The sequence below is a fragment of the Oncorhynchus nerka genome, linkage group LG4, assembly GCF_034236695.1.
Source record: "Oncorhynchus nerka isolate Pitt River linkage group LG4, Oner_Uvic_2.0, whole genome shotgun sequence".
In the NCBI taxonomy this organism is placed as follows: domain Eukaryota; kingdom Metazoa; phylum Chordata; class Actinopteri; order Salmoniformes; family Salmonidae; genus Oncorhynchus; species Oncorhynchus nerka.
Window position 1 is genome coordinate 51,208,295 of NC_088399.1, and position 12,943 is coordinate 51,221,237.

Sequence of the window (12,943 nt, forward strand, 5' to 3'; positions counted from 1 at the left end):
GCGAGAGAGACGGAGCGAGCGAGCGAGAGCGAGAGAGAGAGACGGAGCGAGCGAGCGAGAGAGACGGAGCGAGCGAGAGACGAGCGAGAGAGAGAGAGACTGAGCGAGCGAGAGAGAGAGACGGAGCGAGCGAGAGAGAGAGACGGAGCGAGCGAGAGAGAGAGACGGAGCGAGAGAGACGGAGCGAGCGAGCGAGAGAGACGGAGCGAGCGAGCGAGAGAGACGGAGCGAGCGAGCGAGAGAGACGGAGCGAGCGAGCGAGAGAGACGGAGCGAGCGAGCGAGCGAGAGAGAGAGACGGAGCGAGCGAGCGAGCGAGAGAGAGAGAGACGGAGCGAGCGAGAGAGAGAGACGGAGCGAGCGAGAGAGAGACGACGGAGCGAGCGAGAGAGAGAGACGGAGCGAGCGAGAGAGAGAGACGGAGCGAGCGAGAGAGAGAGACGGAGCGAGCGAGAGAGAGAGACGGAGCGAGCGAGAGAGAGAGACGGAGCGAGCGAGAGAGAGAGACGGAGCGAGCGAGAGAGAGAGACGGAGCGAGCGAGAGAGACGGAGCGAGTGAGCGAGTGAGACGGAGCGAGTGAGCGAGTGAGACGGAGCGAGTGAGCGAGTGAGACGGAGCGAGTGAGCGAGTGAGACGGAGCGAGTGAGCGAGTGAGACGGAGCGAGTGAGCGAGTGAGACGGAGCGAGTGAGCGAGTGAGACGGAGCGAGTGAGCGAGTGAGACGGAGCGAGTGAGCGAGTGAGCGAGTGAGCGAGTGAGACGGAGCGAGTGAGCGAGTGAGACGGAGCGAGTGAGACGGAGCGAGTGAGACGGAGCGAGTGAGACGGGGACGGACGGAGTGAGTGAGACGGGGACGGGCGGCGTGAGACAGAGAGCGAAAGAAAGAGAGAGACAGAGCCCAAAGGAGAGAGAGACAGAGCGAGAGAAACAAGGCTGAATCAACTCCACAGAAGAGAGAGAGACTGGGTTTCTGCATCGGTATGCCTGCTCCTGCTCTCTCATTTCCACCATATGCCGCTGCTGCCTCTCTGAGGAGACCTGGACTCTGTTTAAAATGCCAATCGCCTGCTTGAGGCTACTCCTTCATCCTCAATCATTTACATGTAACATTTATACTCTCTGTTCCCGGCGTGAGAGAGACCGGGAGAGCCTGAGTGAGAAGAGTGGATGACAATATCCTTGCTTTTCTCCTTTCTGCTGAAGTTCCTGTGGCGATTAGCAGAACGGGTGGTTTCGACTCTTTGGACACTATCCGTCTGAGCTGTTCGTGTTTGGAGAAAAAGACTGAAAGGAGAGGACACAACATTCTCTGGGAAACATCGCACTCCATATCACCTGAGATATTGGGGAATGTGTGACTGCATTTTTATGAGACAAACCGGTATTATAGTAAGCGATCGTTATAAAAGTTGTTTGACCTTTTTGATTATATATTTCCCCCCTGCTCTTCATGCAGCAGGCACACAGCGCTGCACATGTTGGCTGTGTCTTTTCTGAGGAGAGAACGAGAAGTAGGATGAGAGCCTGCCAGAGTATTTGTCCTCTGCTATCTGTGTCCTTCTCTGTGTGACTCGTCTGTGCAGTGAGGGGTGCCCTGGGAGACTCCCTAGTCGCTGATCGTGGGCGAGGGCTAGTCTTCAACATTGCTGCTGACATGGCAGAGGGAACACAGCTCCTCTCTTTGGGGCACCGGCCTGGTCTGCTGCTGAGCTAGGACTTGGACCAGCCATTGACCATCCCCGGCCAAGTTCCAGTCCTCTGTCTCTGGATCTGGTTTCAGACCAGGGGCTTTCAGAAGGCTCCCTGGCTGCAAGATGAACTCTTCCTTGGACCTGCTGGACCTTGAGCTCCTGAACCAGAGCGGCTCTCCTTTCTGCCTCCTAGACATGGGCTACTCCCAGATTTTCAACACCTGTCTTTTAGAGGTGGCCATCATCTTGCTCCTCACAGTTCTCATCATCTCTGGCAACCTGGTGGTGATATTTGTCTTCCACTGTGCTCCACTGCTCCACCACCACACCACCAGCGCCTTCATCCAGACCATGGCCTACGCAGACTTGTTAGTTGGGGTCAGCTGCCTCATCCCTTCCCTCTCCCTCCTCCACCACCTGAAAGGCCTGGATGAAGAGCTCACCTGTAAGGTGTTTGGTTACATGGTTTCCGTGTTGAAGAGCGTTTCCATGGCGTCACTGGCGTGCGTTAGCGTGGACCGCTACATGGCGATAACGCGGCCGCTGTCGTATGCTACACTGGTGACACCGTGCCGGATCCGCGTGTGCATCCTCCTCATCTGGCTCTACTCCGCCCTCATCTTCCTGCCCTCCTTCTTCGGCTGGGGGAAGCCTGGCTACCACGGCGATGTGGTTGAGTGGTGTGCCATGGAGTGGGGGACAAAGCCGCTCTTCACGTCATTCATCGTGGCGCTGCTCTACGTGCCGGCAGCCATGACGGTCTGCTTCACCTACGCCAACATCTTCCGTATCTGCCGGCAACACACAAAGGAGATCAGCGAGCGCCGCGCCCGCTTCAGCCCACAGGAGAGCTCTCTGGGACAGGATGGCCAGCCGCAGCATGCGCCGGCGTGCACGGACAAACGCTACGCCATGGTGCTCTTTCGCATCACCAGCGTTTTCTATCTCCTCTGGCTTCCCTACATCCTGTACTTCCTGTTGGAGAGCGCTGGAATCTACCGTCACCCCGTCGCCTCGTTCCTCACCACCTGGCTGGCTATCAGCAACAGCTTCTGTAACTGTCTGATCTATAGTCTAACCAACAGTGCCTTCCGGAAGGGTTTAAAGCGTCTATGTTCATTCTGCGTGCAGCGTGTGGACAGTAAGAATCCTTTTGGCCCTGGGCCGGGGCACGGACAGGGGCCAGTCTGCACACGCTCCACATGCCATGTGTAGGACCTCCCAGAGACCCGTGTGACGGTCGAGTCAGTGTGTCGTGTTGCTAAAGCACTAAGTGTGTCCCATGTTGATGCTGAGCTAAGGGGAACAGGCTTCACAGGATGTTGTGTTGCTACGGTTGTTTCCAGACAGTTGGATGGTTGCGTTCCTGGTCACAGCTGGCTCTGACAGGATCGGCTCCAGGACCCGAGCGTTTTGAGACCCGCGTGGGAAGTACAGCCCAGCCTCTGCCATGAGAGAGGTAGAACATGGAGGGGGAGTGAGAGTCAGAATAAGGATGTGGAATTACAGTACCCTAACCTTTGACTCCAGTTACGGATGACAGTACTATGGCTACGTTGTGTCAGCGTTTTGCCGTGGATGGAGTGTTAGTTGATTGAACACCTCCCTTCTGACAGTACTTGCCAAAAACACAAACTGTAAGAACACATGATCTTGTGGGAAAAATATGTTTGAGACTGTGTATCTTCCTAGCAGTTTGTGAAACAATGTGTATTTGTGCCATGACTACAGTGTATTAAATGCAACAAAGTACTCACGTAATTTTTTTAAAAACTGAAAAACACTTTAATACTGAGCTAAGTGGAGCTGTCAATAACTTATTTACATTTTTCCCTTGTGGATTTTATTTAAACACGGAAACAGAATATTTACAACATTGTGCTCTGAAGGGTGCAGCAAACTCAGACTCTGAAGAGAAGCCAGTACTTCATAATTCATTTATATCTGGGCTGTTCTGAGGCAGAGGTACGGGCAGAGAAAGGGAGGACCACTTTGTTTAGAGGTTTAAACACCAGGACTAGTTTACTCCCGAGGGATCAGAGTAATCATTGACTGGATGACTTTAGTTTCAACAAGCTTCCTTATCATCAGCGCTTGTCTGACTCTGTAACCAAAGTACATTGCAGACAGACAGTACGTTCCAGTTCACTTATGAGGAGAATGTGGCCGTTGTGTCAAAGCAGAAGATTGATTGAAAATTGATTGTTTGAGTTTCAGAGTAGTTTATCATCTCCAAAGCTTTGCCCCGTTGTCTGTTGCATCCGGTATTAACAAGCCAATACCAGTGGGCCTGATTAGTGACCTTTACTGTCTTCATTATCTAAGATTTTTCTGATGAGACTTTCTAAAAGAAAGAGTGAGCAAACATCCACATCTGATTTTTTTTTTTCGATGTCAAATTTTCTCTTCCAATTATCTGGTTACTCAACGTGGTCTCAGGGCAATTCGTATTATTCTGTACATAAATCTGAGACATTTCTTTTAGTATGCTATATTACTTTACATTATGAATGCAATTGCGGTTGTACAGTATCATATGATTATAAGATATGGTCAAAAGTATCATTCGTCTTACCCGGCCGTACAATAGCATACGAATTGGATTAATTAACTTATCATATGTCTTGGGGGGGATATATAGTATTATACGTCTTTCTCTGAGGCCAGGTTGCTTGTTGCGCCATAACAACAAAGGATAATGATGAGAATAATTTCCTTTGGTGGTTAGGCGACAACAATTGCGTCAAGTTGGAAGTAAAAAACAAAGTTAATAGCAGCCTAAAATACGATAGCAACCCTTTTAATGCACAATGATTTTTTTTGTTATTATTTGTGAATTTATCTTTGATAGTATATGCTTGTTTCTGTGCGTCGACGTCTCTGCAATGCTCTTCCTTGCGGTGGAAAATACTCAAGCGATCCCCGCTTTCGCGGACGTGCTGCTTTTTCAGGTTGCATAGCATGTCTCATAGGTCATCGTGAGTTGTTAAACTGCGGCTCGCGTTAACGGTGACGTGACGGCATTATAGTTTGGCCATGGGTTAATGACCGTGAATGTTGAGAAAGCTGTGAGCTGCTGTCAGCTGAGGAACATCGGCCCCTGGCCAAGTGTCGTAAAGTATTGTCTGCATCGTAATGCAGCCCCACAGGTTCTTGTGTTACTGCATACATTCCAATTGGCACCCTATTCTCTAAAGAGTGCACTACTTTTGACCAGGGCCAATAGGGCTCGCCAAAAACTCCTCCATTTGGGAGCAAATATACAATATACTTAGTAGCTTTACTTTCTTAGTTGACCAAAGTTGAATGTGTGTTAGATGTTATATATTTCAAAAAGAACGAGACGGAATGAGAGATGTAGAGAGAGAGAACTTGCAATTTAGGGCTATTTTTTTTTAATGGAACTTTTCATGTTAGGAATTTTGCAGTGATGACGGTATGGACAGACATTGAGTTGGACTACTGTATTGTCAGGCTGCCTCTGCAATGAATACAGTGCTGTTCATCTTTATGTAGGCTAAAGTTCCATGTTACATTTCAAATTTGTACATAGTCTTATGCATGTTTTGCCTACTGTATATATTTGATTAGGTGATTTGAATAAGAAACCTCACAATTCAAATATTGTCAAACTTTTGGAGACTGTCTTTGCGCAGCCAAAGGGCAGAGTGCAATACGTTCATTGTTCCTCCATTTTGTCCGCTTTATTGAAGAATGTCAACACAGACACCATTTTTTTTATATATATCTTTTTTCCTCCTCTACATTTTACCACCGGTTATTGAAACAATAGATCTGTTTCTCTCTATTGGCCATGTGATGTTCCTGAACTGTTGGTGATATTCAGAGTCATCACACGTTGTTCACCGCTTTATTACTTTCACATGACTTTCTCCGTGACTCTTCTGCCCTTTGGGGATTGGTGTGTGTGTGTGTGTGTGTGTGTGGGTGCTTTGTATGCTACTATGTTTGATGTGCGAATGCATAGTTTTTTTTTTTCCAGTTTTTTTTTAAATAAATGTTTGGGTCTTTTTTAGTGTGTTGGATACTGACAGGCAGCTCAGTTCTCTCGAAACAAATATTTGCTCACGGACGTATGCCAAATATCGATTGGGTTTCCTACTATTGTACTTTCAAACAGGCTCTTATTTTGTTCAGATACTGACCACTTAGTATTCCGATGAGGTGGAGAATTCAGGCATTCTTCTTTTGAGGAAGATAGGAGTTCAACATTTGACAGTATCTCCATCTAGGTGTCGGTTTAGTTGAACTCTATTCAATCCAGCAGTCAGTTGACGGTTCTTTAGAAAGGGGGCAAAACTGGGGGAAAGGTTTCTTGCTTTGCTTGTTTGCTGATGTACGTTTTTGGGACATTTCAATGCCAAAGAACCACGGCAAGTCCTTTTCTTTTTTCTGTGGGAAAACATCAAAGGGCTAGTGATCCCACGATGACCTGCTCTCGACAGTGCCATATTAGGACGTTGTGAGACCTGATATGATGCTGGAAACGTCCATGCCAAATCTGGGACAGTTTTGTGGCCCAAGCTTTACTAGAGGACTACACACCCACGCACACAGGGTGCACACACACACACACACTGTTTTCCCTTCTGTTATCCAGCATGTCCTTATTGAATTTTCTCATATGTATTTTCTTAATGCCCTAAATTGTCAGGCCAGGCTCTCTTAATGGTTAGCTCATGACCCGACTGTATTAAGTGGCTCAGCTCTTTATCAGATTAAGAGGAGAATGGACGCATTAACAAGAAGGCCGTTTGGCTGGAAATGTCCCAAAACATGGTTGAAAATGTGACTTTAAAAAAAAAAAATGTATTTAATGTTTAACTTGGGTTGAACTCTCTTCAATGTTTAGATTATTTGTCGCAAATGCTGGGTAAACTGAATGTTGCGGGGGCTTAAACATAATCATGTTCTCCGTGTTATTTAAGGCTAGTTAACTAACTCGGTACCACGAGCACTTGTAATGATGTCATGTTGTAGAGTTGTCCTGAGATATTTCTATTCTGGTATATTATGCTGCACTGAGCAAATAAATGTGATCTTATCTAAAGGAATCACACTTCCTGCTTGTTATTCTTGCTTTGTGCTTTATGAAAACGTGTGCGTGCTTGTGGGCTCACCGAGCTTGTACACTATATGGGCGTGAGTGTGTGTCAGTGTTACCACAAATGCATACCTGCACATGATGGACACAAGTTTGTGTACGCTATCGACTTATCGTTACCACAAATAGAATACCAGGGATCAGCAATTCACCACATCTTCAGTCTTTCAGGTCCCTGTACATTATGTGTGAAATCAGGCAAAGTTCGTCTGAAGAAGAGCTTCTTTCATATGTGGGTTATTCTTAGCTCCCTGCCTGGAGCCGATGGACTGCTAGCCTGGTAGCTAGCCTGTTAGCTAGCCTTTTTGCGGAGCCAGAGGAGCTAGCCGGCTGTACAGAGGAAAGGAACAGTACCACACCGTATACACACACAGACACCTCTGCCCAGCCTGGCTCTGTATTCAGGGCAGAGGGTGGCTGTCTGAGGGAGGGCAGGTTGCTCCCCCACAAAGGGCCTGAGTAGGAGACGGAGGAGAGCCCTCTCTCCCACCCTTCCTCCTCCCCTCCTCCTCTTTCTCTCCCTCCCACCATACTTCCTGGAGTAGGGCTTTCATCGCCCCACTCCAGGTCTCATAATCAGCCCTAAGTAAGAAAAACAACATGCCATTTCAGCCATTGTGTTGGGTCAGAATAAACCTGAGCTGTAAACAATGGAGGAACAGGTTAAAGTGCTTCCTACACACACGCACACACGCACACACACACCGTCTCTCTCCATCACTAACAATGAGCATCACCAAACACTGTTTTTTTCCTCCCCCCACTCACGCAAAGGCTCTAGATGGACAGAGGCTAATTGGTGTTATGTCACTGGGCTTTTTAAAGTGTCTCAGAGCCCGAGATAACTCTCCCGAACATAAACATGGATCCTTATCAGTGATGGAGACCAATGGCTCACAGGCCTCAGTCCAGTGCAACATCCCTATATCCTTATGTAGTGCACTCCTTTTGACCCCTTAGGGCTCTGGTCAAAAGTAGCGCCCTATATAGGGAATAGGGTGCCATTTGGGACACGAGGCATTGATGTTAGCCACCCCCTACTACCCCTAGGGTGTGGCGCAATGGCTGGAAGGAGAGGAGAAGTCCGTCCACCACTTAGGTCTTTGTTTATTCTTCTTTTCTTCCGTCCATTCTTCTCCTGCTTGCTTTCTTTTGGTTTCAGTCTTCCTCTTTGGAAGTAGGAACAGAAAGCTTGATGGAGATTAGGGTGGAAGGAGAGAGGGAGTTGGTCAGTTGGGTCCAGTTGTTGCAAAGTTGGTGTACATGAGTAATAAAGGCATAATTCGCTGATTTTATGAGGGGGGGGGTTGTATATATAAAAAAAATATAGATATTTATCAGCAGCCCTACTTCCTAGGGCTATGTCTGTGATGACTAGCTAGACCAACAACAACAAAATGTCCTAAACCAAATGGTCTTCTGATGTGATTTCAGCATTGACATGGACTCAGAACATCAAATGTCATTGTTTCTCTATGAAGAATTTAATTCGATAGAAAAAAAAAAAAACAGGGGGAAAAAATGATAAAGAAAACGGAATTTGGGAAATTACAGAGTGTCTTATTTGAAAGGTAAAAAAAAAAAAACAGTAGCTCGCAAAATTTTTCATAATTTAAAAGTAGCTCTCATTATAGAAAAGTATACCACATTTCTTATACCGATGCTTTTCAATCCTGGAAGAGGAGTGAACGAGGGCGCACACTGCCACACTTCCGGACGATAACTAAAAGTAGTCTGCTGGTGACCAGACATCCAGCCGTAATAAGGGTGCTGGTAACTGTTACTTGGTACTGTAGCTCGTGCTGAATAATTTCCTCTGTGCCGTGCTGAGGCCAGTCAGCCAGCCAGTGACTCACCGTTATTCTGTAAATACTGTCCGCCATACTGGTCCAGATATCTAGGTGCTGAATCTGCCCATAAGTCACTGGCTGACTGGCTCAGCTCAGTGACTGACTGATACTGTGTAGCTGTGTGTGGATGCTAGTGACTGTGTGTGGAATATGTGCATTATTTAAATGCTGTTCTGTTCCAGATAAACAGAGCATCAATAATGGAACCCGGGGGTAATTAATATTTGAAAAGGGCGCTGCAGAGGTATGTGTGTGTGTGTGTGTGTGACTGTGTCTGTCTGTTTGTGTGCGTGCGTGCGTCCATGCGTGGCGTGTACTCCTGTGCATACGTACGTGTGGGTACTGTAATTACAGTAATTCCATTCCGTGTGGCGCCGCGTCAGAATAGGGATTCCCGGGGGAAACATGTCAATACCGCCTGGGTTCCACTCTGTCGTAATAAGACCGGTTGCCATCTGACGTGTGCTACATGTGTTACTGTAAGGTGAGCACGATAACATGGAGTGCGGCTGGTCACCGGGGCTGAGCTGAGAGGATGGGATCCATTCACACCCCTGTCTGTGTCATTTCATCTCTTTTTTCCCCACATCATAGTATTTCTTATCAAACATACTTTCAATAAAGTTATTTGCATTCACTTTTCCTCTGTAAATAGATTTGTCCGGGAGCAACACGGTTCTAAAAGTGATTTAGCTCTTTGTGCCACTGCGGCAGCCAAACCTGCCTGCACGAAAAACAATGCACTGTCCTCGAGACAACGCGCCAGTCACTGGAGAGACCCCGAGAGACAGGCTGAGCGTGCCAGTCAATGGTACAGAATACATATTAGGTACTGTCATTCCTTCTCATGGTACCTCTTAACTGAACACGATAGGGGCGATGAATCATTGGGCGAAACTCAGCTGCAAGGGGATCTTCCAGCAAGATAACCCCAAGCACACATCAAAAATCTACAAAGAAATGGTTCATTGACCACAAGTCTCCGGACTTGAACCCCATTTCAAAACCTGTGGTTTGAATTGAAGAGGGGAAGTCCGTAAGAGTAGACGAAGGATATCAAGGATCTGGAAAGATTCTGTATGGAGGAATGGTCTTAGATCCCTCCTACGATCCCAATCTAATAAAACATTTGAGAAAAAGGCATAGTGGCGTTATCTTGTCAAAGGGGGGGGTGCTGGAGTATTGATTTAAAATAGGGGATCCTATTAGCTTGATCCTTATCCCTTTTTTAAATTTCAATTTGTTAAGCAAAATCTCTTTCTCTGAGCAATTGTATCAGTATAAAATATATCGCATTTTTGTTTTGTTTTTTGTTTTGTTTTGCATAGTGTTATTTATTTTATAGTATTTTTTACTCATCTTTATCAAGGGATCCAGGCCCCTTTATTCCGGGCCCCACTGTATGCTGTGTTCAGTGGCCTTTCCTCTCCCCTCCCATCCCCAATCTCCTCTCCCAGAGAGACGAACTGAGAGGCTGCATTTACCATAGAACACTGTCCCCTGGTGGAGCCAGGGCAGAAAAGTATGTTGACTGGTCTGGTATCTTCAGCTGGTTGGATTCCTTAGGCGCTTACTGGACTTTATGTACAGAGTCCGTGGTTAATTGGGGAAGATCTAACTCCAGGGGAACATCCAATCTAAATGTAACTTTATGGACTTCACTGACTGTTTCCTTTCTCTCGTTCCCTCTTTTTCTCCCCTTTTCCCTTGTCTGACCCTCCCAGGAGTCTCCCCAGGACAGTGCCATCACCAGAGACATCAACAGGACTTTCCCAGCTCACGACTATTTCAAGGACACTGGAGGAGACGGCCAAGACTCACTCTACAAGATCTGCAAGGTGAGGAGAGGAGGGAGCAGTAGGAGAAGAAGAAATATGAATTATCCCCGAGGGGGAAATGGCCTCGCTTCAGAATCGTACAAATTGCATTACAACACATTACTAGGAGGGGGACGGTCCCACAACTGCTCAAAGATTGGCTGGAATATGAAGCGAAGAAAAACAAAAATGGGAGCCAAAAAAAGCTGTAGCTACCAGCCAATGAGCAGTAAGCACTCCGCCATCGACACTGTATTATTATTGACGGGAAAAGTTCGGTTTTTGATTCAGATACTAATTACGGAAGTGTGTCAGTGGGGCTAACAATTTCAAAAGGATCAACTGAGGCCCGGGTTCCCAAAAATGATTCAACTGAGTCGATATTTTGGTTGGAGTCTTCTCTCCTGGCCAGGGGGTCTCGATCCATCATTGAACGTTGACCAAGAAGCCGTGTTTCTGTATGGTTGACTGGGTCCACTCGATTCTCCGTGACTGCTAGAAAGTTGTGTGTGTGTGTGTGTGTGCGCGTCTGCTCTCCCTGTACGTTTGATCCATATCCGTTGTACCGCTGCGTTTCAGCATTGACTGTTTCAGCCGGACAGCTCATCATTATAACAGGGTTTACAGAGTAACTTAGAAGGCTACTGCTCAGACCTCCCCCTCCCTCTCTCTCTCTCTCGATCTCCATTCAGAGTTCAGGGAGTTTATTATGTCGTCCGATACGACCAATGGTAATTCTCCAGAGAGTTGTAAAGTGGATCCAATGGCTCGCTGGGTTTGATTTCGGCGTCTTAATGCGTCACTGTCAATGTTGACAGTTCTGTACGGCGTGCGCTCTTTGGATGAAAGCAACTGATGAATTACCATGTTGTTATTCTTTTATTGTAATACAGAGAATGTACTTTACAATAGCACTAACAACCCGTCTCTGGTCCTGTCTCTAACGTTGCGCGTTGTGCTCCTCTCTCCTCCCCAGGCCTACTCAGTGTATGATGAGGAGATTGGCTACTGCCAGGGGCAGTCTTTCCTGGCTGCGGTGCTGCTGCTGCACGTGAGTTACACATGGCAACAGCAGAGCTGGGAGCTGATCGAGACACGCGGTATCTCTCGCTCGCTCTCTCTCCCTCCTTCCCTCTCTCCTCACGGGCTCAGTTCTGTGATGGAGTGCTCTAGGCTGGAGGAGGTTCAGGGCAGATGTCTCATCCCTCCCTCTCAGCCATCACAAGTGCCAGAGCGCTCTCTGATTTAAAACAGTGACGCCTAGTGGATAGACAGTGAACTGCACGGTCCTGTTATTATTTCAGGGAGACATGAACATTCAGGCTAAGTACCTAGATGGCCTATAGTGAACAAGTCAGACATCAAGAGATGCCTCTTCTTTTTAACCTAAACGAAAGGTTTTTGATGTATGAAGCAGATCTGATGCATTGTTTAAGTACTGTTCCAATTAGATAGATGTGTAGGACAGTAAACATTGATGCAGATATGTCCCAGCCCAGTGTTTAATTTCAACATTATTTAACGAGGCAAGTCAGTTCAGAACAAATTCTTATTCACAATGACGGCCTACCAAAAGGCAAAAGACCTCCTGCGGGGACGGGGGATAAAAAAATATATATACAGGACAAAACAGACATCACAACAAGAGACACCACAACACTACATAAAGAGAGACCTCAGATGACAACATAGCATTACATTTACATTTAAGTCATTTAGCAGACGCTCTTATCCAGAGCGACTTACAAATTGGTGCATTCACCTTAAGACATCCAGTGGAACAGCCACTTTACAATAGTGCATCTAAATCTTTTAAGGGGGGTGAGAAGGATTACTTTATCCTATCCTAGGTATTCCTGAAAGAGGTGGGGTTTCAGGTGTCTCTGGAAGGTGGTGATTGACTCCGCTGTCCTGGCGTCGTGAGGGAGTTTGTTCCACCATTGGGGGGCCAGAGCAGTGAATAGTTTTGACTGGGCTGCGCGGGAACTGTACTTCCTCAGTGGTAGGGAGGCGAGCAGGCCAGAGGTGGATGAACGCAGTGCCCTTGTTTGGGTGTAGGGCCTGATCAGAGCCTGGAGGTACTGAGGTGCCGTTCCCCTCACAGCTCCGTAGGCAAGCACCATGGTCTTGTAGCGGATGCGAGCTTCAACTGGAAGCCAGTAGAGAGAGCGGAGGAGCGGGGTGACGTGAGAGAACTTGGGAAGGTTGAACACCAGACGGGCAGCGGCGTTCTGGATGAGTTGTAGGGGTTTAATGGCACAGGCAGGGAGCCCAGCCAACAGCGAGTTGCAGTAATCCAGACGGGAGATGACAAGTGCCTGGATTAGGACCTGCGCTGCTTCCTGTGTGAGGCAGGGTCGTACTCTGCGGATGTTGTAGAGCATGAACCTACAAGAACGGGCCACCGCCTTGATGTTAGTTGAGAACGACAGGGTGTTGTCCAGGATCACGCCAAGGTTC

The 12,943-nt window shown here is 47.4% G+C and overlaps 2 protein-coding genes across 6 annotated transcripts in view; both read left to right on the top strand.

Annotated features, from left to right (window-relative positions):
* The window catches only part of LOC115127402 (rab GTPase-activating protein 1), a 111,686-nt gene that overhangs the window by 78,325 nt on the left and 20,418 nt on the right, over positions 1–12,943 (top strand). For 4 of the 5 annotated variants that reach the window (XM_029657021.2, XM_029657041.2, XM_029657034.2 and 1 more), the window contains 2 exons: positions 10,391–10,504; positions 11,460–11,534. In XM_029657021.2, the coding sequence (XP_029512881.2) occupies positions 10,391–10,504; positions 11,460–11,534 (189 nt within the window). The remainder of the gene's footprint in view (positions 1–10,390; positions 10,505–11,459; positions 11,535–12,943) is intronic. The other variant, XM_065017644.1, reaches the window with a different exon arrangement.
* Positions 868–4,888, top strand: LOC115127425 (probable G-protein coupled receptor 21). Its single transcript, XM_029657053.2, has one exon. It carries the CDS (start codon positions 1,815–1,817, stop codon positions 2,904–2,906), a length of 1,092 nt encoding a protein of 363 aa, XP_029512913.1. The 5' UTR covers positions 868–1,814; the 3' UTR covers positions 2,907–4,888.

Coding starts and splice junctions, on each gene's coding strand:
- LOC115127425 (XM_029657053.2), top strand. CDS start 1,815: ATGAACTCTTCCTTGGACCTGCTGGACCTTGAGCTCCTGAACCAGAGC.